General features: G+C 34.2%; 1 protein-coding gene across 3 annotated transcripts in view; it reads right to left on the reverse strand.

The window, feature by feature from the left end:
* The window catches only part of XRN1 (5'-3' exoribonuclease 1), a 116,879-nt gene that overhangs the window by 40,020 nt on the left and 49,824 nt on the right, over nt 1-27,035 (reverse strand). For all 3 annotated transcript variants that reach the window (XM_007188077.3, XM_007188078.3, XM_007188076.3), the window contains exons 16-27: nt 25,747-25,916; nt 24,640-24,760; nt 24,451-24,549; nt 20,340-20,443; nt 17,925-18,056; nt 15,044-15,206; nt 14,225-14,338; nt 12,011-12,109; nt 9,454-9,569; nt 8,794-8,940; nt 3,361-3,450; nt 2,836-2,971 (exon numbers count right to left, since the gene is read on the reverse strand). In XM_007188077.3, the coding sequence (XP_007188139.2) occupies nt 2,836-2,971; nt 3,361-3,450; nt 8,794-8,940; nt 9,454-9,569; nt 12,011-12,109; nt 14,225-14,338; nt 15,044-15,206; nt 17,925-18,056; nt 20,340-20,443; nt 24,451-24,549; nt 24,640-24,760; nt 25,747-25,916 (1,491 nt within the window). The remainder of the gene's footprint in view (nt 1-2,835; nt 2,972-3,360; nt 3,451-8,793; nt 8,941-9,453; nt 9,570-12,010; nt 12,110-14,224; nt 14,339-15,043; nt 15,207-17,924; nt 18,057-20,339; nt 20,444-24,450; nt 24,550-24,639; nt 24,761-25,746; nt 25,917-27,035) is intronic.

A 27,035-nucleotide genomic window follows, 5' to 3' on the forward strand; every position in this document is an offset into this window, starting at 1 on the left:
AGGGAGGCTCAAGAGGGAGGGGATATGGGGACATATGTATGCATATGGCTGATTCACTTTGGTGTACAACAGAAACTAACAGTATTGTGAAGCAATTATACTCCAATAAAGATCTATTAAAAAAAAATTAACAGGGAAAAATACATTATGTAAAAAAAAAAAAGTGAGAATACTTTATAACCATTGCAATCCATTACTATGATTTACATTAAATATTTTCAAAAAGTGAATTCTTACCTGATAGGAAAAATGGCAGCAGTTTACTTGTAATGATAGTCACCTATTTTTAGACCATAGCTTACGGACATAAGTACAAAAGGGCACAAAACAGCCCTAAGCTACAGAGTCTATGTACTATAGAGTTCTTGTATTTATATACTGTAAAATGCTCCAGCCTTTAAACAGAGTCTATTTTCTTTTATTATAGAGATATTTCATTTCTATCAATAAATACTGAGTTCTATTTATGTGCCGTTTATTGATTTAGGTACTGGAGATAGAACAGTGAACTGTTCTATTCTAGTTGAGGGAGGCATACAAGAAACAAACTGAGGGAAAAAAATAGCATGTTTAAAGGTAAAAAGCATAGAGGAAAATCAAGCAGAGAAGGGGGATCAGCAGTGTGGGGAGAGACTGAAATTGTAAATAGGGTGAAAAGTGAAGGTCTTACTGACAAGGTGTCTATGTTTCCAGGGCATAGCAGACTAGAAGTACTGATAGAGTACAACTGGTGCCTACTGACAATAGCAAGAAAAAAGAATATGAGAAAAGATTTAAAGTAATTTAAAAAAGCAGACACAAGAACTGTGCCTGGAGGATTGCATATGAAAAAACAACCCATATGTTCTAACACATCCCTAGGCGTTATTACTATAATTACAGCATTAATTAGAAAATATGGCATTCAAACCTGAGTCATCAGGCAAATTAATAGACTATGGCATTTTCACTATAGGCCCCAACCCACAGCTACTAAAATGAGAAGTTCTGGGGAATGACTACTGAAAGTGTGATCACCTGGGAGCTTGTTAGAAATGCAGAATATCAAGAGCTGCTCATCCTAGAGCTACTGAATCAGAATCTGTATTTTAATAAGATCCCCCAGTGATTCATTTGCAAAGTTCAAGAAGTACTGCTCTGAGGGTGGAATCCTCAGAATGCGTGTTTTTTAAAAAGCTCCTCAAGTAATTTTGATAATTAGCTGAGTCTGGGAACCACTGTCAATAAGAAAACTAGGGATACTTTTAATGATGACCCTGCATTAAAAAGAAAAGTTTAAATTATATTCAGAATGTTATGTTCATTTTTTAGTTTTTTCTCCTTCTTTTCTTTATTACCCTAATAACATTATAACACTGAAAAGGGAAAAAGAAAGAGTCACTCGTAACTGGTCCTCCTTGACTCATTAACAGCTTTAATAAAAAAGTCCTGTCTTATCTATATGTACATACATTTAAAAAATGTTGTAATCAAAATAATAGACTACAACTTTGTATGTGTATCTTCAGTTTGCAAAGTAAGAGGAGAATGTGTAAAACATTTTAGAAAGCTCTGCATCCAAATGGGATCAAATAAAATTTGAGGGCTTAAAGTTATAAACTTTTGTTAAGTAGAAGACTCATTTCAAAAACCATACTGGACAAATAGACTTTACAATGAAAGACATTAAAAAGAAATGCAGGCTTTCTATCCTCAGCTGAATATCATTAACCTTTCAAAATATCAAACTCTTGGCTCTGAGCCTTACATTTTTTCTTAAAGAGTCATCTAGTGGTGATTTTCCACACCGAATTCACAGCTCTTGAGCATGTGATAAGAGGATTCAAATAATAACAGCTAAGTATTATTAAGCATTAATAATAGCTAGGCATTATTAGGAGTTTATATTAACTCAGTTAATTCTTTTGAGGGCTATATGAGGACTATTTTATTCTTATTTTACCAATCAAGAAATGGAGGCATGGAAAGGTTAACTATCTTGCCTAAGGTTTTAAGTACTGAAAGAGGGATGGGGGAAAATGACGTGAAAGACCAGTTCTTAACTTACTCTGCTATTAGTTCAAACAAGAGAGCACTGTGTTAGGAAAGCAACATCATTATAATAAAAAGGCAAATATGTGAAAAATAAAATTGTAAGTTAAAAAAAGGAATAAAATTAACCCATTTTCTATTGCATCAAGATAGGGAATCAAAACAGATAAAACAGTTAAGCCTACACAGGTTACTGCTTTTTAAAATCAAGACATAAAAAAAGGATAGTTTAAGTGGGATTTCAAAAATACTTAGTAACTGAATGAGTTTATCAGTGGGAAACAAAAGTGAAATAAATATAATTTTTATGTTCTATAAAAACATGAACTGTATCTTTTAAAGAACTTAGAATAGGAAAGAATAGGGAATTAACCTTATTTCTCAACCACAAACTTTCTATTGACTAGACTCAAAAAATATTAATTCTTAAAATTAGAAACACTACAAGGACATAAAATTTAAATGCTATGGCTTTAGGGACTCCCCTGGTGTTCCAGTGGTTAAGACTCCACGCTCCCAATGCAAGGGGCATGGGTTCGATCCCTGGTTGGGGAACTAAGATCCCACATGCCACAGGGTGGGGCCAAAAGAAAAAAGATGTGCATTTATATTTATTTAGACAAACTTAATGGACACTGGAAAAGGCTGGAATATTTTTTTAAATTACAGAATATTTTGACATAATTTAGAATCATTGAGTATATGTTTTATTTGATTGAAATACAAATAAATTATTTGTAGGATAACATATAGTTCATTTAACTTCAAATCTCGTCAATAATCTTCGTTATTGAAAATTAGTACCTTGCACTTTTCAACTTCTTCTTCAATTTTCTCAACAATAGCTGCATCCAGAATTTGTAAATCACAAGAAGAACGAGACAAAGTACTGACAGGATGTCCCTTTAGCCAAGTAATAATTTCTTGAACTTTCTCAGCACTATATTAAAAACAATAATTTTTTCACATTAATTGAAACTTTCTGAGGGTTTACATAAAAGGCCTGATATGAACTTTCTGAGGGCTGTGAATTATAAAAGATATCAAATATATAATTAATCACAACACTTAATTGGGGCTAATTATAAATCCAATATAAACATGGACATGTTATTTCTCAGTAATTAAAAAAACCCACAAAAATTAGTTTAAAAGTATTTTACTGATATAAATGAAATAAAAAATTATATTAAGATCTTAAAGCAAGAACAAAATAATACAAAACCCTCCCCCCAAAAGTAATATAAATTCTTGATAAACTAACTACTACCCTTCAGTAGAACCACTAAGTTGAACTATGCAGCAATAAATCTCATAAATTTTGCTTACCCATTCTCATTTTCTCCAGGCCAAATGTCGTCTTCATAGAACACATCCTCTTGGCTATTTTTGGCTATATAACTAAATAGTTCTGGAGCTCTAGCCGAACAAACAAACAAAAATACTGCTTTTAAAAATATGGCTAATTTCATATAAACTTCCTATCAAATTTCTGGATCCTAAGGGGATATATTAAATATATTGAGGACTAATTATGTACACATATAAGGGATAGAGACCAAAAGATTGAAAGTATTCATAGGCCCTCAAAAAAAGATGAGGGAGAAATGATTCAATTCTTAAGTATAATTAAACTATGATTACTTATAAACTTCAATCACTGACTCTATCCCTCTTAGACTATAATGACAGGTGATAAATGGACAAAAATAATGTATACAGGTTCATTTTCTAGTTTTCACAATAAAGCTAGAGCACTCCACAAAAGAGCAAATGAAAATCCATTAAAAGTTTCTTCTGATATTCCTCAAAATTCCATTGTTTTCTAACAGTGTACTGTAGTACTTTCAAATACACATAGCAGACTGAACACATGTGCTTATTTCTGCTCCCATCCTAGCCTGCTAAAAGAATAGTAAAGTAGAAAAAAGGGCATGGACCTATAAAGACAGATGAAGAGAGCAGCAGAGAATCTGATAGTACAGGTTGAGTTAACAAAATTTTAGAAACTGAAAACTGAATAGGTAAGTATGAACTGACTTGACAGATAGGAATAAGCTGTACCCTAAGTCACCAGAGTGGGAAGTCAACAAGAAGCAAGTTGACGTGAACTGTGGAAGTCTGCAAAAGCTCAGGAGATACGGGCTCCGTACATTTTGATGTTGCAGTATGGGGTGGGTTTAACTGGCTTTTAGTTGAAAATTTTGTATAATAAGCAGTTAGGCAGTCACCTCCACCTCAGCGTAAATCCTGTAGTTTACTTTCAGAGAGGCTAAATAGGGGCTGCTCGAGCCTTGGGTACTCCAGGCACAGGAAACTGGATGGGTGGGGCATGAGGAAGAGAGGATAGGTGCCCTACTGAAAACAGGGGATCAATGAAAATATAACTGCTATACAACATGCCACTAGGAAGCAGGCTAGGAAGTATAACATCTTTAAGAAGCAGACTCTGAGATGGAGATAAACATGGAAGAAGTTTATTAGTGTGTTCTGTGGAAACAACACCTGTGGAAGGGAAGGAAGGAAGTGGAATTGGGCACAGGGAGAAGTTGGGCTGTGGTTCAATCTTAATGAACTCCTTGGCCAGTAGCATAGAGATCTCAAAGTAGGATGGCTCCTCAGACTTATCCTGAACTGGGGCAATCAGGTTGGCTGAGCCTTTACATCTTCTTGTTGATGAGGTATTGGATGTGTGGCTGTTGTGGCAAAGGGACATAACTGTAGGTGAGGCAGTTCTCTTCTGTCGGGCAATTCCTGAAAAGGCTCACTGCTGAGGGCTGTGAGACAGCAGCATTCCTGCTGCCCAGGGAATAGGTCCTGAGTCGTGAAGAGACATCTGGGTGTGTACCACAGTATCCACTATGTAATGAGACCCCCTTTCTCTGGTTAATTTCCAGAACACTGGAAGTCAGTTTTGTTCTCCATATCTGTCATCCAAGAAAAAGGCTGCAGAATACCTTTCTGGGAAAACTACCCAGCTCAAGAGAAAAGATATACATATAGGTAGTGATATTCGGAGATGCTCTGCTGAAACAGCCAAGTCCCACCAGAGAAGCCTCACTGAAGCACATTAAATTTCCCGTCAGCTTTTTAATCACTGAATAGTAAATATGGTAAGACACTAAAGAAGCACCAGACCAAAAAAAAAAACAAAAACTTTAACATGAAAGGAGAGATCAAATTAAACAGAAAAGGAAAAAAAAGCAATTTGTAGTAAACAGAAAATATTAAGAATAGAAGAAAATCTAGATTACTATCTTCAGAGAAATAAAAGAAGACATTTCATTCGTTATAAGAACAAGATGCTATAAAAAAGGAATGCCAGAGAATAAGGACACACTTCTAGAAATTAAAAATGATTAAATAAAAATAAAAAATAAGTTAAAGCTGAAGCAATCTCCCACAGAGTAGAACAGGAGTATAACAATACAGAAAACGGATGAAAAGAGATAAGAAAATTAGGAGAATTAATCCAGAAGGTCTAACATATATCAAAAGGAGTCCCAGAAAGAGAGAATGACAACAACAACAAAATGGTGAGGAGGAAATTATCAAAGAAATAATACAAGAAAGTTTCTCAGAATGGAAGGGCATCAGTTTCAAATCTGAAAGGGCTGACCAGCAAAATAAAAGAAAAAAGACCCATTCCAAGGCACACATCTTCACATTATTAAATAGTATTGGTAAAGGGAAGATTCTAAAAAGATTTCTGAAAATGAAAAATAGATCATGCACAAAGATTAAGAATCAGAATAACACAAGACTTCCTGACAGCAAGGGAAACACGAGAATGGAGCAGCGCTTTTCAAATTCTGAAGGAAAATAATCTCCAATCTAGGATTCTAGACCCAGGCGAGCTATCAACCAAGTATCAGGGAGGTTTAAAGAAATTTCCAGACATGTAAGCTTTCTCAGGAAGCTACTGGCATAAGTGCTCCATCAAAATGGAGACATAAATCAGAAGGAATAAAGCATGAAAGCCAGGAAATAAAGGAATCTTAGGCAGAAGAATGGTGAAGGGAATTCCTAGGATGACAGTAAAGAGAAACTTGAATGAAAGCTGTACAACAGCCCAGGAGAGCAATTAGTTCACACTGAAGCAGGAAGAAAGACAGTTTTAAGAGGAAGTATACAAGAAGAAAACAGAACTGAGAGGTCACATGATTTGTTTGACTGTATTAAGTTTTCCAGCTATGGCACAGAGTTTGGGGCCGCATTAGTTACGTGAACATAGATAAGAAAGAAATGAATGAACAACACAGACAAAACAAAAATGTGTACAAGAAAGGAAATGCAATACTCTACAAGATCCAGAGGTGACCATTTACATTATCTTAATCAACTAAACCTTAAATACAGATTTAATTTAAAAAATTGTGATAAAACTATAATGAGAGGGGAAACGTGTTCATGTGTGTAGGGAGGTAAGGGAATGGGGAGTGGGGCTGCTGAAAGAAAGCTAAAGCTTCATCATTCATGGTACGAAATCAATGCATACGTCAAGTTGAAAAATCAAGAAAAAGCAGTCTAAACATGACATTTTTAAGGAAACATGGGGGTAAATAGAAGAAATTATCTAAATTTTTAGATGGTAACATGCAGGTGAAATGTGTCTCCCCCACCCCCACCCCAACATAAGACATACTGAAGTTCCAACTCCTAGTACCTCAGAATCTGACTTTATTTTGAAATAGGATTTTAAAAGAAGTAATCAAACTAAAATGTCATTAGGATAGGCCCTAATCCAATATGACTGGTGTCCTTATAAAAAGGGGAAATTTGGACACAGAGACAGAAACAAAGGAAAGATGATATGCAGCAAAGGAAACCATAAACAAAACGAAAAGACAACCCCCTCAGAATGGGAGAAAATATTTGCAAATGAAGCGACTGACAAGGGATTAATCTCCAAAATACACAAACAGTTCATGCAGCTCTATGTCAAAAAAATAAGCAACCCAATCAAAAACTGGGCAGAAGATCTAAATAGACATTTTTCCAAAGAAGACATAAAGATGGCCAAAAAGCACATGAAAAGATGCTCAAATCGCTAATTATCAGAGAAATGTAAATCAAAACTAGAATGAGGTATTACCTCACACGGGTCAGAATGGCCATCAACAAAAATTCCACAAACAGTAAATGCTGGACAGGGTGTGGAGAAAAGGGAACCCTCTTACACTGTTGGTGGGAATGTAAATTGGAAAAACAACTCTGGAGAAGAGTATAGAGGTTCCTTAAAAAACTAAAAATAGAACTACCATATGATCCAGCAATCCCCCTCCTGCGTGTATATCTGGAGAAAACCATAATCCGAAAAGACACATACACCCCAATGTTCACTGCAGTACTATTATTTACAATAGCCAAGACATGGAAGCAACCTAAATGTCCACCAACAGAGAAATGGATAAAGAAGATGTGGTACGTATATACAATGGAATATTACTCAGCCATAAAAAAGAATGAAATAATGCCATTTGCAGCAACATGGATGGACCTAGAGATTATCATACTAAGTGAAGCAAGTCAGACAAAGACAAATATATGATATCACTCATATGTGGAATCTAATTTTTAAAAAAATGATACAAATGAACTTATTTACAAAACAGAAACAGACTTACAGGTATCCAAAACAAACTTATGGTTACCAAAGGGGAAACATGGCAGGGAGGGATAAATCAGGAGCTTGGGATGAACATACACCCACTACTTATATAAGATAGATAACCAACAAGGACATACTGTATAGCACAGGGAACTCTATTCAATATTCTGTGATAACCTATAAGAGAAAATAATCTAAAAAAGAATGAATATATGTATAACTGAATAACTTTGCTGTACACCTGAAACTAACACAACATTATAAATCAACTATACTCCAATAAAATTAAAATTAAAAAAAAGATGATATGAAGACACATAAGGAGAAAACCATGTGAAGATTGAAGACTGGGGTGATGCATCCATAGGCTAAGGAACAAAACTCGTGAGGCTACAGGAAGTTAGGAGACAGGTATGGAACAGGTCCTTCCCTAGCACCTTCAAGGGAGGCATGGCCCTATCAGCATCTTGATTTTGGACTCTGGTGTTCAGAACTGTGAGACAATAAATTTCTGTCATTTTAAGCCACCCAGTTTGTGGTATTTTGTTAAGGCAGCTCTAGGAAACTAATACAGGGATCCTCAAATATAAGAAGGTTAGAAACCAGTGGAACAATGGACAGAACATTCAACTGTTAATCAGAAGTAGAGCATTTCCTATGAATCGTTGACACTAACTCAGTAAATCTTGGTACTCAGATTTCTCATTTTTATAACGAGGAGCTGAGACTTGTTGATTTCTTAGACTATTTCAGCAATAAAATTCAGTAATTCTAGGATAGTAATCTATTGTCCAGCTGGAGTTTTAAGAAAATTCACTATGCCAAGAGTTGTTTTGTTTATCCGTATCAATCCTCTTACTACTGACACAGACATGCAGAGTAGTGAATAACTTATGATAGTAAGTTAAGGAAATTTTTAATTAAAAGGAGGCCAATTCTCATCATCCTTTCTAATTCTGAATAATATAAGTACAGTATTTTTCTACTCTATTTTAACTAGTGGCTATGATGCTTCACGACACTAAATTAAGTTTATATTAACATATGTCACATTTTACTAAAAAAGGAAACATTTTTCTTATCAGCAAGGCAAAATAGTTACCACATTCCTACGTTTCTGGATGCCCAGTAGGATCCTGCTAGGCACTTACCTCTCCAAGTACTCTGCAAGAAGTTGTTCTGCTGCAGATGAATACATCCATTCACTTCCAACTTTCTTAGTATATCCAGGTACCTCCTCATTTTTTTTGTTGAATTTGAGATTCAAACCCACATTTGCTTTATGGTCTCCATGAGGGCTGAATTTAAACCACACACACACATACACACAAAAGTTTTAAAATTTTGTTCAAAGAATAAAAAGCTTTGCTTTCAATTTTTAGAAAAGTTTAGTCTTGATTGGTTTTCTACGTTTTAGTTATCATGGCTATTTCCAAAGTAGCAGTAGTGGAAAAACTAGAGGAAAGGCTTCAAAACCCAAGTTAACAAAGCATACAAATAGATTATGTAATTGAGAGGAGAATGAAATAAGGAAATGCAGGGGAATATATAATTGAGATTCACACACACCTTCTGATACCTTTTTTCAAGGTTCAATTTGTTAGCTGCTAAAAATAAGAACTGTCTTTCCAGCCACCTAAAGCATGTGCCATTTAGATAAAAGATCACCATCAGAGGAATCTATGCATAATTTTTAAAGCAAATTCAGAGCAATTAATAAGAGAAAATAAGTACTGAAATATTAACCATTTTATCTTTATTATTTAATTTTTTTCTGCCACTTTAAGTAAATTTCTCTAACATAAACTTACTTTCTCCTAGATCCTCTTCCAATAAAAATACTTCCTGTAAACCTTGAAACAAGGTATCCACTCACTCCAAGGCGACTGGCCAACACATATCCTGGGTTGTACTTTATAGAATATTTCTTTAAATATAAAAACAAAAAGGTCAATTATGGAAACACAAAGCATTAAAGCAGCATTTCTTTACCTTTAAAATCTGGAGATAAGACATCACTAACATTTTGGATTGTGGCAATGTAAGGATTCTCAAAAGTAAGTGACCTATTACCCCCCACCCTGCTTTTTTTTAAAGGATTTCTAGGCAGAATATTTCTGCTCCTCTCTCTCCTTAAAGAACAGAATTCCCAGGGATGAATGAAAGGGGGAGGAAACATACAGTTTGTGAAACTGCCTCAAGAAATAAACTCTACAGTAAGTACTAAATGGCAAACTCTGTAGGCAAGAACTATTTTTTAAAAATTAATTTTCATATTCTAAGAAGGACCTGGTGAAGGAACTGGTAAAATACCTGGGAAAAACTGAGGTCTTGATAATTATTACATTGAATGAAAACATGAGTATGTCATCAAAATAGTTGCTACTGAGCAAAACTGAGTGTCCTTCATATATAGATATAAGTAATATTTGTTTCCCCTAATCATTTATTATCATATGAAAATAAGTATGAATAGGCTCATAATTAATACACTGTTAATATAATTCAGTCAATGAAATGTAACCTTTATTTGTGTACTTATGGGAAGAAACTATGAAGACAGTCAAATTAAAAAAAAAATTATCAGATCATACAATTTTTAACCAGGAAGCAAATTACTTACAAATCCAGTACCAACTATGGTAAGCTACCATATACTCCTAACATTATGTATGTAATAATAATAATACATACTTATTTTATACGGATTTCATATACTATGTTCATGTAAATGAATATATAAATATAATAAATATACTATATTTAATAAATTATACAAATATTTTATATTCTTATTTCATGGGAATGTAAGGATATTTTATCATCGGCAAAGCAAAATTTACAGAGATTGGTAAGGAATTATTTTCCACCATTATTTTTTTAATGGTCATGTTTACAATGACCCCTAAATGGATAAATTTTTTTAGTGGCCTGGAACATAAAGTCACTATTAAAATACATTAATATGCTAGTAAAGAATGCAACACAATCAAAAATATTATCAGATTTAGAAATAATTTCAGAATAGAAAGGAAGAATTAAGGCAATAGTTCTCTATCACAGGTAGTACCACTTTTCTAATAAGCATCTGAAAATGTGTTGAGGCACATTCAGTTACAATAATTGACACAGGTTAAGAACACTTAGTGTCCAGGGACCAAGATGCCAATTGTCTTGCCATATACAGGGCAGTCCTATTTAATACATAGTAGTCCTGCTCAAAATACAATTAGTACTCCTTTTGAAAAATATTGGATTATGGTATAGTTAAAGTTAATTAAATCACCACAAATATTCTAGAAATTATAAAATAAAAAGTAGAGAAAGAAGGCTTGAGTAAAAGATAAAGAAGATATGTAAAGAGAAAGAAAGTATACTGGAGAAGGTATGCCTAGCAACACTGTACCCTTAGAATTGGGTAGGCTCTGTCAGATCTAAAAAAAGCCAGGGATGAAGCAACAAGTTCTTCTGCCTCCACTGACTCCCAAAAAGAGTTCCAGCTTCTTCATCTAAAGGGCCACTCTCCTGATTTCCGGACTATGCCTTCTGAATTATTTCTCCAAAAGAGACCTGATGGCAAGACTTTAGGGACTTCTCTGCTTTCCATAAAGGCTCCTCATGGGTATGCTGATGCCTAATGCCTTAAATTCATTTCACAGGAAATAAAGTTTTAGATTTTTACTACTAGCAAAAATAAAATATAAGTAGCAACGGTTGGCTGAATGTGAATTAATTTCAGTCAAGTTAACTATCTAATCAATCAATAAAAACAAATGACAGATATCGGGATCATCCCCTTATTTTAACAGAGAAAAATAAAAGGGCACCATGAACTTAAGTGCAGTTTCCCAATTTTCTCTAGGGACTGTTCATCTTTAGCTGAGTAGAGACATATAACCTTTGCAAGAAGGTCATTTGTTACTTGTAACTAAAAATGCAGACCTTGATTAATTATGAAAGGTTTAAAAAAAAACCCAAGTCTATTCCCAGAGGGTATGCTAATCAATGTGCCACTGGGAATTCCCTGGCGGTCCAGTGGTTAGGACTCTGGACTCTCACTCCCGAGGGCCTGGGTTCAATCCTCGGTCAGGGAACTAAGATCCCACAAGCCACACTACCAACAACCATTAACAACAACCATTATAGATTAATAGTGGGATTTCAGCAGTTTTTTCCCCCAAAGATTTGCATGAAGTTTTGAGCACAGATTCCACTTATTTTTAACTAATATTAGATGCAACTGTGAGAGAATTTAATCAGTGTTAAATAAAATATTTGCAATAATTCAAAGGAGGGACCAAAAATATCCTTCTAACATTTTTAAAGGTAATCAATTCTAAATTAAATAATACGGACTATAGTACTCACATGCTGGTTTTGTATTAAAGCATCAAGATTGGGTTCACATGGAATACTGAAAACCACACGAATCCTGCCTTCTGTAATCACATCCCTCGAATCCTGAACCTTGGAGGGGGAAAAAAAAAAAAAAATCCCAGTATGTTTTAGTCTCTTTCACTACATTTTATTTACTTGTTTTTCTACTTATTTGAATAGTGTTTATTATTTCTGAAATACAGTAAGACAATAAAAGTAGATAGTGGAAATTTTCTTCGAATTTGTAAGTGGATGTGCTTATATTATAAATTTGAGTCATTGTACCTTGCTTTAAGCAGTTGTTAACCAGCCTTTCTAAAAAAAATTAACTTTAATTTGCAAATAATTTCAAACTACCAAAAAGTTGCAAAAATAAAACAAGTCAAAGAACATTTACCCAGATTCACCTATTATCGACATTTAACTCCATTTAACATTTGTGCTCTATGTGTGTATTTACATACACATAATTATTTTTTTAAACTTTCTGAGGGTATATTATATATATCATGTCATTATCCCTAAATATTTTGGTGCAAATTTCCTAAGAAGAAGGATATTATATTACCACAGTACAGTTATTAAATACATAAATTTATGACACAATACTTTTATCTAACCCACTGTCCATATACCAGTTTTGTCAGTTGACCTAAAAGTGACCTATATTTATAGAAAACTCTTTACTCCCTCTACTACAGGATCAGGCAAGGATCAGATATTGCATTTATTTGTCATATCTCTTTAGCCTCTTTTAATCTAGAATATATCCAGAGCCTTTGTCTTTCACACACTGACATTTTGAAGAATATAGTTCATTCCTCCCTCTCTACCCTGACTTTTTAAAAACATTTCTACATTTGAGATTTGTCTAGTGCTTTCTCATGATTAGGTTAATGTTATATATTCTCAGCCAGAATAGTGCACAGAGGATGTGTCCTTTGTAGGGTATCCCATCTGGAGGTACATGGTGTTCATCTGTTCCTCACTGTTATATTAATTTTGATTATACAATCAAGATGTTGCTTAATTTCTGCACAATTATAGTTTTTTTGTTTTCCTTGCAACTAAATAAACAATCTGTGGGGAGACACTTTCTAAGACCATGAAAATATCTTGCTCCTGGTCAAAAATTCCCCTTAGATTTAGCTTCCAGTGATGATTGTTGCCTGATTCAATCTGAATCATAATGCTTGCTAAATGATGGTTTTCCAACTCCCTCATTCCCTCCACAATTATCCTTGAGATGATAATATAAGCAAAACCCTTTCCTTTCTCCATTTATTTACCTATTTATTATCACTATGGAATCATGCATTCCTATTCCCCGCCCCTGATGGTTTATAATTCAATATGTACTCTATTATTTTGGTACTTAAACAGTCCCAGATTTGGCTGGTAGGAGCCTCTTCAACCTGGTTCCTGTGTTTGTGATATGCTCACATCATTCTTGTGAGTACCCCCTTGCTTTCCCGCATAACTAGAGGTTCTAGGCTCATCTTGTACTTATTCTGCCTCAGCCCTGTAATCAGCCATTTCTCTGAGAAGGCCAGTTCCTTTTAGTGGGATATGGTGTTAGAGATCAAGATCGGAGTGTTACATGCTACCAGGGTGTCTTCGCTTCCAATCCTTATGAGCAAATAGGGCTAGAAAATATATGTATGTATAGGCACATATGCATTCATTTATCTACAAACATACATAAATATACCCATATACATGTGCCTATATACATACACATACACCCGTATAAAGTACTTTAGCAATCATGAGTTCACATTAATACCTCCAATTCTAATCTGTCCCCACAGGTTCTTTCTTGCACTCTCCTGTTCTATACTTACAAGTACCTTTTCCCATGTAAGAGCTGGAGTTTCCCAAAACATCAACACATTTATAAATTCATCAACTCAATAATACATTGAAAATAATTTCAGAATTGCTTCATCCATACTACCACAATAAGTAAACCTACGAAAAAAGAGATTAGAATCTGAATTCTTCTTCCACCACCTCCTAATCTCAGTGTGCTCAACACTAAAGATATGTAGCCAAATATTGTGTTTATAAATTAGATGAATGAACTCTTTCTTTTTTCCCCTTCAGTATTACATTTTATTTTATGCCTAAATGAAGAGAAGTTAAATAACTGTATTAACTTGAAACCATAAAGAAATTTAATTAGTAATAATAACAGGTACTAACTTCTCCAGTGCATCCATAATAGGGTGTTCCCAGCATAAAGACCATACTTCTCGGAGGAAACAAGTCATCCAATGTTTTAATATTGGAGAAACGGGAGTCAAAAGCTCGGATGTCCTATGTAGAATGAAATATAAAAGTGAATCATCACAGTCAAAATTTCTATAGACTGCATATCAAGATTTTTTCCTATGGGATTATGACTATGCTGTCTACAAACGTCAAATGTAAAGATTTTCTACATAACAATACCAGAATCTAAAATTTATTATCTCCTTATATGCCAGACACTTTTCTAGGTACTCTACACATTTATTAGTTCATTTCATCCTGAAGACAACCCTCTGTGGCAGAGACCATTACTAGTCCCACTTTATAAATGAGGAAACTAAAGCACAGAAAGAAGGTGATCTTGCCCAAGGTCACATGGCTGAGAAGTCAACTCAGTCAGTACTCTTAATCACTATGCTATACTGTTTCCCCCAAATTACATGATCACTACATGCATTTAAAAAACTTTGTCCCCTTACAACATCTAAGATCACAAATACAAAAGCAAATGCTTTTTGTATTTACTAATTTATTTAAAGCAAACTTTTTTGAGAATAAAAATAAATAAATACAAAAGAAAAGCTTCCTAACCATACACAGAATGAGTGTCTGAGCATGTTATACTCCTTTTAAACACTACAGTATTTTGCAAATTATATTAAATAATAATATCTATTATATATTGCTGCATATTAATATGATATAGTGTTTTCTTTATACAGTGTGCAACAGTGTACATTAAGATAGAATTGAGACCTGATGGAGACTTACTTGGACAATAGTTTGATAAACAAACGGAAGAACTTGTTTTGACCACTGTTTCTCTAGACGGACTTCACCATTTTGATTTATTTGATATTTATGACCTGTGAGTAACTGACCGTATACAACTGCAGATGTTTCATTTATTATTATTCCTTTTCTTCTCAGGTAGCTCAAAGAAAAAATAAAAAAGAAATATAGATGTGTATGAGTGTGCATATATTCTAAGATGATAATCACATTCAAACTACCAACTCATAATCAAATGCTTAAATAAACTTAAATAAATATGCTAGCAGTTCTGAGTACCTAACTTAAGACTTTTTGCATTATCCTGTGGCTACCTTTCCCAAAGTCTGTAAGATTAAACAAGAACTCATAGAGTTGTAAGAAACTCCTGTGTTTCATACCCACTAGGCTGGCTATAACAAAAAACTGAAAACAAGAAGTGCTGGGGGACTTCCCTGGTGGCGCAGTGGTTAAGAATCCGCCTGCCAATGCAGGGGACACGGGTTCGAGCCCTGGTGGGGGAAGATCCCACATGCCGCGGAGCAACTAGTCCTGTGTGCCACAACTACTGAGCCTGCGCTCTAGAGCCTGTGAGCCACAACTATTGAGCCCGTGTGCCACAACTACTGAAGCCTGTGCTCCTAGAGCCCGTGCTCTGCAACAAGAGAAGTCACCGCAATGAGAAGCCCGCGCACTGCAACGAAGAGTAGCCCCCGCTCGCCACAACTAGAGAAAGCCCACGCATAGCAACGAAGACCCAAAGCAGCCAAAAAAAAAAAAAAAAAAGAAGTGTTGGAAAGGATGTGGAGAAACTGGAACACTTGTATACTGCTGATGGGAATGTAACACAGTGCAGCCACTGCGGAAAACAGTTTCACAGTTCCTCAAAAAGTTAAACAGAGAACTGCCAAACAGCCTGGCAATTCCACTCCTAAGTATGTAACCAAAGAACCGGAAACAAGTAATCAAACAAATATTTATAGACCTATGCTCATAACAGCACTATTCACAATAGCAAAAAGGTGGAAAGAAGCTGTATGTCCAACAGATGAATGCATAAACAAAAGGTGGTATATCCATACAATGAAATATTTGGCCATAAAAAGGAATAAGTATTGACATATACTACAATGTATATGAACCCCCTAAACATGCTAAGTGAAAGAAGCCAGACACAAAAGGTCACATATTATGTGACTCTATTTATATGAAACACCCAGAATAGGTAAATCCAGAAAGACAGAAAATAGAGATTGACAGGGAGGGGCATTCAGTGGGCCTTTTCAGTCTAAAGTAGGGGTTGGCAAACTAGTAATGGGCTAAATCCAGACTGCCTCCTATTCTTATAAATAAAATTTTACTGGAACACAGTCAATCATTTATTTAATATCTATGGCTGCTTTTGTGATATAACAACAGAGTTGAGAAGTTGTGACAAAAACTGTAAAGTCTACAAAGCCTAAAGTATGTACTATTTGGCCTTTACAGAAAAAGTGTGCTGATTCCTGATCTGAGGGATATTTTCTTATCTCCTTTCCATTTCCTCTTTCTAGAACTCCTATCAGATAGATATCAGAAATTCTGACTATACTATTTTCAGCTCTTTGTGCTTTTTGTACTATGTGCTGAAGGAATTCCTCAGCTTGATATTTTAGCTCACTGATTCAGTTTTCAGTATGCCCATATTACTATTCAGACCATCTACTGAGCTCATTATAGAAATCATAATTTTATTTTTGTATATGTGTTTATACAAATATATCTGTATTATATAATATATACTATATATAGTTACATAGTATATAGTTAAATAATGTTATTATATATACATATATTTTATATAGCAAAATTAAAATTATGGTGAAAAAACCAGATATGTTCCCTACCCTTATGGAGCCTAATATCTATGAAAAGAGTCATTAAAGTAACCACACTCATAAATTTATTATTACGATTCTATTTATGTGCTATAAAAGAAAATTCAGAATGATGTGAGCTATGACAGGGGTATCTAACTTACACTACTGGGAGGCCAAAAATGCTCCACTTCTCCCCCTGACAGCTATGTTCATCTCCTTTTATGTTGGATAGCTTTTCATGGTCTTTTTACATATTTCCTGTTTAATCATCTTTGAATAAGGATATTATGGCCTGGTATTAGCCCCTATAATTGTAGAAGAGGTTATCTCCTTGAGTTCCCATTTATCAATGGATGCTATTACAGTTTAAACAGGAGGGCTGATGGATATACATTTATAACACCATTTCATGTGCCACTGCCAGTTTCTATTATTCTGTTTTGGTTTAGGGAATTCTAGTGTTCGGATGAAAAAGGAGAGGTACTGTTAGGGTGGGATCATGGGACACAAAGCACCCTGCAAATCAGCATTCCAAGGAGGGTTAGCTTCTTCCTTACTTGGTTGGTATAGACCTTGCATTTCTGAATTCAGAGCATAAAGGACTTGGGTGTAGGGAGGGTAGGGGAGTAGGGAGGAGGGGAGGGTGAAGAACAAAGGAGAGTATGCCCTCCTATTTTTATTAGTTACAAGTGGCCAAGAAATTCAATGACCTTATGGTTAGTGAAATTAACTCTCAAATTCAGGCAACTTATGAACTGTGTATTCCTAGTGTAAGTGATTATGTCTTTTCTTTCTTTTTTTTTGTATATCATGAAGTATTTTAGTGACAAACTGGGCAAGGCTCTAACTGCTGCTAACCAGATTTTATTTTAAATTAGAACTCATTTCTTTTTTAGACCATAAAATGAAGATGCAGTCAGTATTCAGAGTAATCACACTAAGTGGAAAATAAGTTAAAAAATAAGTACATGAGACCACCACATTCTAGTTCAATGACATGAAATACTATTTATGACACTCACTATTCTGAAATTCCTTGTACTTCTTTTGTCCAGTTAGATTGTTCTTTGTCTCCAAGATGGACCACTTTAGAGGGTGGTGCAGTTCTCCCCAAATAAAGCTTCTGTGTTCCTGCAGGTTCTTCCAAGTAAAACCTTAAAAATTAAAATTATATTACCCCCAAATTTGTGGTTTAATATAGAGTTCTAGTAGTGTGAGTCTTCAAAGTGAAAAGATTTCTACATGGTATAACAGCAAAAAACCAAAAAACAAAAAGCCTCCTTTTTTTAAAACTGTAATATGAATTTCAGAACAAACACCTGTAAAAAATTTTAATCAAAATTTAAAACATATTACTATTCTTTCTCTATAAGAAATTAAACTAAATACATAATAAAAATATAAATTTTTAAAGAATTAATACTCTCAAATTCAATAAAGTAGTTTTGCTAAAAAAGTTTAACTTGATTCTAATCAAGCCACTATACCTAACTCCCAGTTTACAGGAAACATGTGGGATGGAGGACCAACTTAAATGATACTAAGAGGAAATAACTAGGTAAATTCAGAATTCTACAAAATAACTGGCTTGGACTTTAAGAAAAAAGGCAGGGAAGTAAGTTTAGCCAGGTCCTAGGATATAAAATCAACATACAGAAATCAATTATATTTCTATATACCAGCTGGGGAAACTGAAATTGAAAACATAATACTACCTACAGTAGCTCCAAAAAATTTTAAATACTTAGGTAGGTATAAATCTAACAAAACATGTACAGGTTCAGTATGCTGAGGAAACAAAATAGTGATAAAAGAAATCAAAGATTAAAATAAATGGAGAGATAAATGGATCTTCATTTATCCATTTGGATCAGAAGGCTCAACATAGTAAAGATGTCAAATCTCCACAAATTATAAGTTTAGTACAATTCCTATCAAAATTTCTCAAAGATTTTTATAAATATAAAAAAATTTATTCTAAACTATATATAGAAAGGCAAAGGACCAAAAATAGTTAAAACAATTTTGAAAAATAAAAAAAATAGAAGGAATCGCTCTACCTAAGGTTAAGACTTACTACATAGCTACAGTAACAAGACAATGTGGTGTGGGCATAAAAAATAGACATAGAGACAAATGGAAGAAAACGGAGAACCCACAAGTAGACCCATACAAATATGCTCAACTTATTTTTGACAAAGGTGTAAAAGCAAACTAATGGAGGAAGGAGAGTTTTTTCAACAAATAGTACTGGAGTAATTCAATATTCATAGGTAAACATATGAAACTTGACCCAAACCTCATACCTTATATAAAAATTAATTCAAAATGGATCATGGATTTAAATGTAAAAGGAGAAGGTAAAACTATAAAACTTTTTGGAGAAAATCTTCTTTGGGACCTAGGGCTAGGTGAAGAGTTCTTAGACCAAAAGCACGATCCATAAAACTAAAAACTGATAAACTGGACTTCATCAAAAAGGCAGGGGAACTGAATTTTGATGATTAAAAAAGAACGTTCAAGATTCATACTGGCACTGACTTCTCATCAACCAAATTACGCGACAAAACACAATTGAGATGTGTTTGCAGAGATCTAAGGAAAAAGGATTAGGCCTCTAACTCTAAACCTATGCATGAGAAAAACAACAAAAAAACCCTTTTGGATATGTAATAACTCAGAAAACATTAACAGCCTCACATTTTCTCTGAAAACAAAAATTACTTTAGAAAGTTCTAGACATGAAAAATAACAAAAGAACAAGATATCAGACCAAGTAAAAGATGACAAAGAATAGCTTGTCTAAATAATCACTGATAAAATGATTCTGAACTTGAATAAAATGTTAAGAAATTATTTTTAGAATAGAAGATACGTGTTTTTTAATATATTACTTAAATGAAACCTGGGAAAGGCATGGAAAAGGTAAGGTTACATATGCTATTTATTCTTGTCAGAAAGAGAAATATATTTGCTAATTTATAATGATAACCAGTAGAAAAGAATTAGGATACAGAACTTCCAAGCTACTGAAAGGAAAAGAAGGTAAAAGGGAAAAAATAATATATGCATCTAAAATATATATATCTCAACATTGTAAAGCAACTATACTCCAATAAAAATTTATTTAAAAAATAAAATAAAATACTAATAAAAATATATGCATCTAAATTATATGCATCTCAACATTGTAAAGCAACTATACTCCAATAAAAATTAATTTAAAAAATAAAATACTAATAAAAAAATATGCATCTCAAGGTATGTACAATAAACTGTCAATAGTGGTTGAACCTGGAGTGGTATGATTAGAGGACTTTCATTTTCACTATAGAGTGTAAATATTTTACAAATATTATATTAGTTAAAATGTATGAATAAAAGCCAACAAATAGCAAAGCACATATAAACTTCAAAAATTATAAATAAAATCTTACTTAGTTTCTCCATCTGATACACCAACAACTCTAGCTTCTTCAAGATGAGGCCAATTAACAAAGAGAGACTTCCCGAGCACTGATGAAGCTATATTTTCTACACTCTTAAAGTAAAAGCAGAAAAGTTCATTCATGTTTTAGGTCCAAGAGAGAATTTTACAGAGGTAAAATTAAATAATTAAAACTGGCTTGTGTTTATAACAGTGTATTTAAAATCTATAAAAACCATGCCTTAGTAATTAAAACAGATATAAAATATTATTTGATGGCTCAGGCCAATTATTCCCTATTAGTAACTGCTTTTCTCAGCTTTATTCCCACTTAATTATTCCATGCACTTGAATTCAGTTTTTAAAATTTCTTTTCTCTAAGTTGTGCCTTTATTGCCAACTACTCTTTGTCTTTCTAGTACATTTTCCAGGATTTCTGTTCTTTTAGATTTTTGTTTTTTTCCCTTTCCTTTTAATTTATTTATTTTTATTTTTATTTAAAATTTTTTTTTGGCCACGCCACGTGGCATGCAGGATCTTAGTTCCCCCACCAGGGATTGGACCCTAGCCCCCTGCAATGGAAGCATGGAGTCTTAACCACTGGACCGCCAGGGAAGTCCTCTTTCTTAAAAAAAAAATAATAATTTTCAGTTGTTTTTACTTATCTGCCTTTCTTTATTCTTTAATTTATTAGGAATCTGTGTAAGTTTACCAACTTTACCTTCCTCTCTGCCAATCTCTTCTTATTAGAAGGGAACTATGACCACCTTAAAAGTAATTTTCTGCAGTATAAACATCTCAACCCTAGGAAGCTTGCCTCCTTCTCCTTTTTTCAACAGCACTGGCAGTTATTAGTGAAGGATGGCCCACTGATTTTAATCCTACATGAAATTACTTGGCGAGAAAACAGGTTTCAGTAAAATCAAACAGAAGAACACTGACCTATAATGTGAGTATTACTGTTCACAATAATAGCCAACATTAGTAGAAATGTTCAGCAAGAAACCTAGGTTCTTAGTTCTGCTGCTAACTAGCTGAGTGAATGTCCCTTTTCCAATCTCCATTTAAGTTTTTTAATTTGTAAAATTAATGAGCTGGATTAGTTGCTTCACAAAATTTCATCCAGTTGTAAAATTCTATGATTCTATTATTCTCATGATTATCAGCTTATTTTTCTCATGGAAACTGAGAAAAGTGAAAAGAACAGCATAGAGGTCTAGAAAAGGGCTATTATTATTTCATATCAAATAATCAGATAGCATAAAACAGAATCTAAAAAATGTAATTCATTTCAGTTTGTGGTTGGTATAATTAAATAAGAACACTAGACTTATTTCAAGTTAGAAACCACAGGTCCAAAACTGGGTTCTGCCTCTCTTCAGCTATGGACTCTTAGGCAAATCCTTTAATCCCACTGAGTCTCAGTTTTCTTTTATGAGAAGAAGTTATAACATCTACGTCACAATATTTACTTAAGGATAAAATAATATACAAAAAAGCTTTTGTAAACTATAAAATGCTGCACAGTTGGCCCTCTGTATCCATGGGTTCCACATCTGCAGATTCAACCAACTACTGATGGAGAATATTTAAACAAAAAAAGAAAAAAACTCCAGAAAGTTTCAACAAATGCTGGCAACTATTTACATAGCATTTACATTGTATTTACAATTATTTATATTGTATTAAGTACTATAAGTAATAGAGATGATTTAAAGTATAAAGCAGGATGTGTGTAGGTCATATGCAAATATTATACCATTTTATATAAGAGACTTGAGCATCCACAGATTTTGGTATCAGTGGGGAGTCCTGGAACCAATGCCCCATGGATACTGAGGGACAACTGTAAAAATATTCTGTATGGAATAACACCTTAAGTAAAAATTCTTAGAAGGAAACATTATTATTATTATTATTACTGTTGGTTAGACAACAACTTTGTGGTAGAAAGTGAAGTTGAAATATAAATTTTGATTCACACTTTTTCTTTTCATTATGCTTAATCATTATTAGCAAATACTTCTTTAACAAATAGAGATGACTATTTTTAGACTTTTGGGGGTAACTTTTTATTTTATTTACTATATTTAGACATCTCTTACAGTGAACATACAAAAGAATGACTACTCTGATAAATAAAACAAGTTTCAACATTAGAACTAGGCTCCCTTAATTATCCTTTTCCCTTCTATACATCTGTTTCTAATTTCATTCTCCCATACTTCCCTTCATTTGAAGGAAAAGTTGTCCTTCTTTCCTAGATTAATCCTTTCCTGTAAGCCCTAGACGCAATCCATTATTACTTCACATCCTTTCCCTCTACAGTGCCTTTAAGAGCTCCTTTCTTTAGCTCTACCTCTCTTCTTTTGTACGGATTTGTTAAATGAGCTGCCTCTTCTTTACCTACAGTTATGTTTCTAGCCCTCTTTTCAATGATAAACTTCTTAACCAAGGGCTTAAGACCTGCTACCTCGACTTCCCACCTAACGAGTCCCGGATTAGTACTTAGGAATTGGACTTCTGCCTCCAACAACCTACGGGAATGAAATTCTCAAAGTCCAGTAATGATGCCCAAAGGACAAATTCACAGACCTTATTTTAGTTTTCACTCTTCTTGAACTGTATGTACCATCTACTCCATGCTTCTGTGACACTACTAAACATGGGAATTATTCTCTTTCTTCTCTGAACACTATGTAACTTTTACTGGTTCCTTTTCCACCCTTTCCACCCATGGGTACTTCCTCATGCTGGGGCCTTGAAACCTGAGAATCCCCTTTCTTCAAGGAAATGAGCCCTGAGGCCCCAGCCATCACTTCCTTGCTAACGCCCTACATATCCCTATTGCCTTACAAGCTCTAGCTCCAGGTATTCAACTTTGTATAAGTTGCCTTTCTTGACTGAAGTTTTTCATCTGAACCACAGAACACAAAAAACAATTTTGACTATGTATTTCCCCAATTCTTCCAAGGATGGTACATAACTAGTACCATTCTAAATGCACAAAAGGTAAATTAATCTATTATAAACGAATGGATGACTTAGGGCAAGAGGGCTTAAACCTCTTGTGGAACCCTGTTGAGAAAGGCTGAAAGGGCAGCTCCAGTTAAATGTCCTAGCACCAACTTAAAATTCTATTACTGATCATTAATCTCCTCAAGCCAGTGCCTCTCCCATTTTAACTTCTTTATTCCAATAAACAGTAATTGTTTTTCAGTTAATTAGTCTGATATCTAAGAGTGATTCACATTTAATATTTTCTTTTTCTTTTCATCCCCTATTTTTGAACAAATGATGAAACTTGTGAATTTTATTTAGTCCTGTTCATCTAGACCTATTAGCACTTCCACAGTTTATGTCCTTATTGTCTAAGGCTTCTATAACCACAACCTCAACTTGCAGGCTTTTCCATTTTCTTCCATTTCTCTTTTATGCACTTTAGTCTACTATATTGCCACCAAACTAATCTTTATGAAAATACCAATTTTAAGATAACAGTCATGAAAAAATAAGTCCAAACTCCTTAGCCTGGTATTCAAGGTCCTCCATAATCTGGCCTCAATCTGTTTTTTTCAACCTTATCTTCCACTATTCCCCAACACAAGTCCTCTGCTTCAGTCAGGTTTATCTATTCCTTCTCCTCAAATACATCACATTTACTCCAAAAAAAGAAAAAGTATTAAGAAAAATTTCAGACATACAAAAAGGTTAAAAAAAATAAGATAATGTATCACATTGATTTTTTACTATAACTCCCAGCTCATGTTACTCTTTTCAACTGGAATACCTTTCCCCTGCTTTTTCCTCTTTGTGATAATCTTTCTTTTAGCACCCAGCTCAAGCCTATTCTCACCTACAGATCTGTACTTAATCTTTAGCTCACACGGCTCATCTCCTCTTCAATTCCTACAGCATTTTTTTTGCTCATTATGTCACAATTATGTGACACATTATGTCACATGTCCTTTAATTTGTGTAAATGTTTCTTTACTTTATCCTTATTTCCTGTGAACTTCTGGAGTTACTACATGTTATACCACTTTGGAAAACATGTTGCAGCTAAAACAGTTTTACGCATAATAAGCACCAAAGAAATATATAATGAAGAAAATACTTACAAGTTCATCTGATTCTGCATTCACTAAGATTTCCAACATCATGTTTTCTCCACGACTGCTTTGCTGGAATACTTGAACCCCACTTTTCTTCAAAAAAAACTTTAAAAGAAGTCATAGAATTTAATTTTTTCTCCATAATCACTTCACATTCAATAAAGTGAAAAAATTTTGAACTAAATAACCACTGACTTTGTGTTTGATGTGTTTCAAAGTAGGAAATCCACAGAAATATAATGCCTTCTGGTCAACCCTGGTTATTTTGTTTTTGCTTATGTCTACACGCCAAGCATCTAATGATATTATTTTATACCTAGAAAATAAATGGAGGCACTTAATTTAAAATTCATACATTACAAGCAATCACAGGTTTTCAGCATTCCCTTCAGTATTTTCCAAGAGTCCTCCTTGCTTTTAACAGGAGAATTAACAATTCGTCCTTTAAGACAAAGAAAATATAGAGCAGCAGATTCTTCGTTGGTATTGATCCAGACACAACCATGCCTGTAAGATACTGAGTGGACGTTCTTCCCATTAATTTAAAAAATATATATATAATATATAAAAAATATATAAAATATATAAATTATATATGTATATATACATGATTTTTATACTAAAGGAACATACAAAACATACTACAAATCTCTATATCCTCCATGTTCCAAAACCCAGAATGGAAAATAAACATTTTATAATGTCTATTTCATCTTTCCCTTTGCTTTAACAAAAGGAAAAATCATAACTGAGAAATGTTTACTTTATCTGCAACACAACTGCCATCTAGATATTATTTGCAGAGAAGATGAGAGAAGAGAAAAAACAAGGAAGACATCTTAATGAGGAAGAGAAAGTAGAAATAGGTTTGAGGCAAGAAACAGAGGAGCTCTTTTATTTCTTGTTTTCCTTCTTTCCAGTTGGGTGGTTGGGGAGTATAAGAGGCAAAGTCATAGCATGTCAAATAATGCTGGGAGCAGACAATGGCAATGGAAACAAAAATTCATACATCCTCTTGAGGGAGAGAACAGATATGTACTGCGGGGGGAGGGGACAACTTTAACAGAAGACGAAAACAGAGAAGCAGAATTGGACCAAAGCAGAGAACTACAGAAACAACTGCGAGAGAGAGAGAGAGAAAGAGAGAGATGCTATGATCCTTTGCAAGTTGCATGTAATTCATTATCAATTGACTACAACTGTCATAAATTATTTGTTAATTCTCTAAGTAGATATTCAAAAGCTTGCTTTTTTTTTTTTTTTTGGGCTCTCTGTTGTTGAAAAATTACCAAACAACATTACCTTGCGCAGCATCGTCCTATGGCAGGGAACTTTTCTGGCCACGGAGAGGGGTATGTGAACTCTGTCTCGCTATCATACCAGCACATTAGGCACTCACTATGTTGGTTTCTTTTCCTCTCTTCTTTTTTGAGGGAGTGGCTGCATGTCTCCATGGCTTCCAACAATCGCTTCTGAATATAAAGATTGGAGAGAGGGGTTAAAAATACAAAAATTCTGTAATCTCAACATACAGAATAAATCTTTTCCCTCGGAATACAGAATTACTATTTGTGTTCTTGAAAAACAAAAATCTTAACTAATACAATTCTTTTCCATTTCATTACATGAAAAACTGATGTGCTATTCTTGTTTCAAAGGGCCCTAGAATACTGCTTGTCACTACAAATTCCTCTGAAACTATTACTCCAACAGCAATCACTAACGTGTGGATAAAATCAGCAGAAAATCAAAATTTAAATATGAATTGATTGTAATTATAATTTATCTTAATTCACTGCTCATTAATCTCTTACTTTACAAATTGTACAATGGTATAGGTATGTTCATCTTTCCAATTATCTTTTTTTTTTTTAATTTTATTTATTTATTTATTTTTGGCTGTGTTGGGTCTTCGCTTCTGTGCGAGGGCTTTCTCCAGTTGTGGCAAGTGGGGGCCACTCTTCATCGCAGTGCGCGGGCCTCTCACCATCGCGGCCTCTCTTGTTGCAGAGCACAGGCTCCAGACGCGCAGGCTCAGTAATTGTGGCTCACGGGCCCAGCTGCTCCACAGCATGTGGGATCTTCCGGGACCAGGGCTCGAACCCGTGTGCCCTGCATTGGCAGGCGGATTCTTAACCACTGCGCCACCAGGGAAGCCCCCAATTATCTTTTGTATTTAACATAATTCCAATCAAATCACAATGGTTTAAAATATTTCTTTTTAAAGGACAAAATGACGTTAGTGTTCATATTGGAAGGATGAATGTGTGAGTTGCAAAAAGTTACCAGGAACTTGTCTTACCAGATCCTATCACTTTTTATAAAACTACCTGTAAGCAAAACACTTAAGTATTGACACCACAAGAGACCCACAGACCAGAAGAACAAAACAGAGTTCAAAAACAAATCCAAATCTATGTCAAACACAGTATTTCAGATATTTAAATAATGTTTTTGTCATAACTAGCTATCCAGCTGGGAGAGAAAGCACATATACTTTCCAATATCATACCATATACAAAAGCAAGTATCAGAGTAATGAGACAACAAAAATAATGGGAAAAAATCTAGGAGATTATTGATAATTTGGA

Source organism: Balaenoptera acutorostrata, chromosome 4 (assembly GCF_949987535.1).
Source record: "Balaenoptera acutorostrata chromosome 4, mBalAcu1.1, whole genome shotgun sequence".
NCBI classification, from domain to species: domain Eukaryota; kingdom Metazoa; phylum Chordata; class Mammalia; order Artiodactyla; family Balaenopteridae; genus Balaenoptera; species Balaenoptera acutorostrata.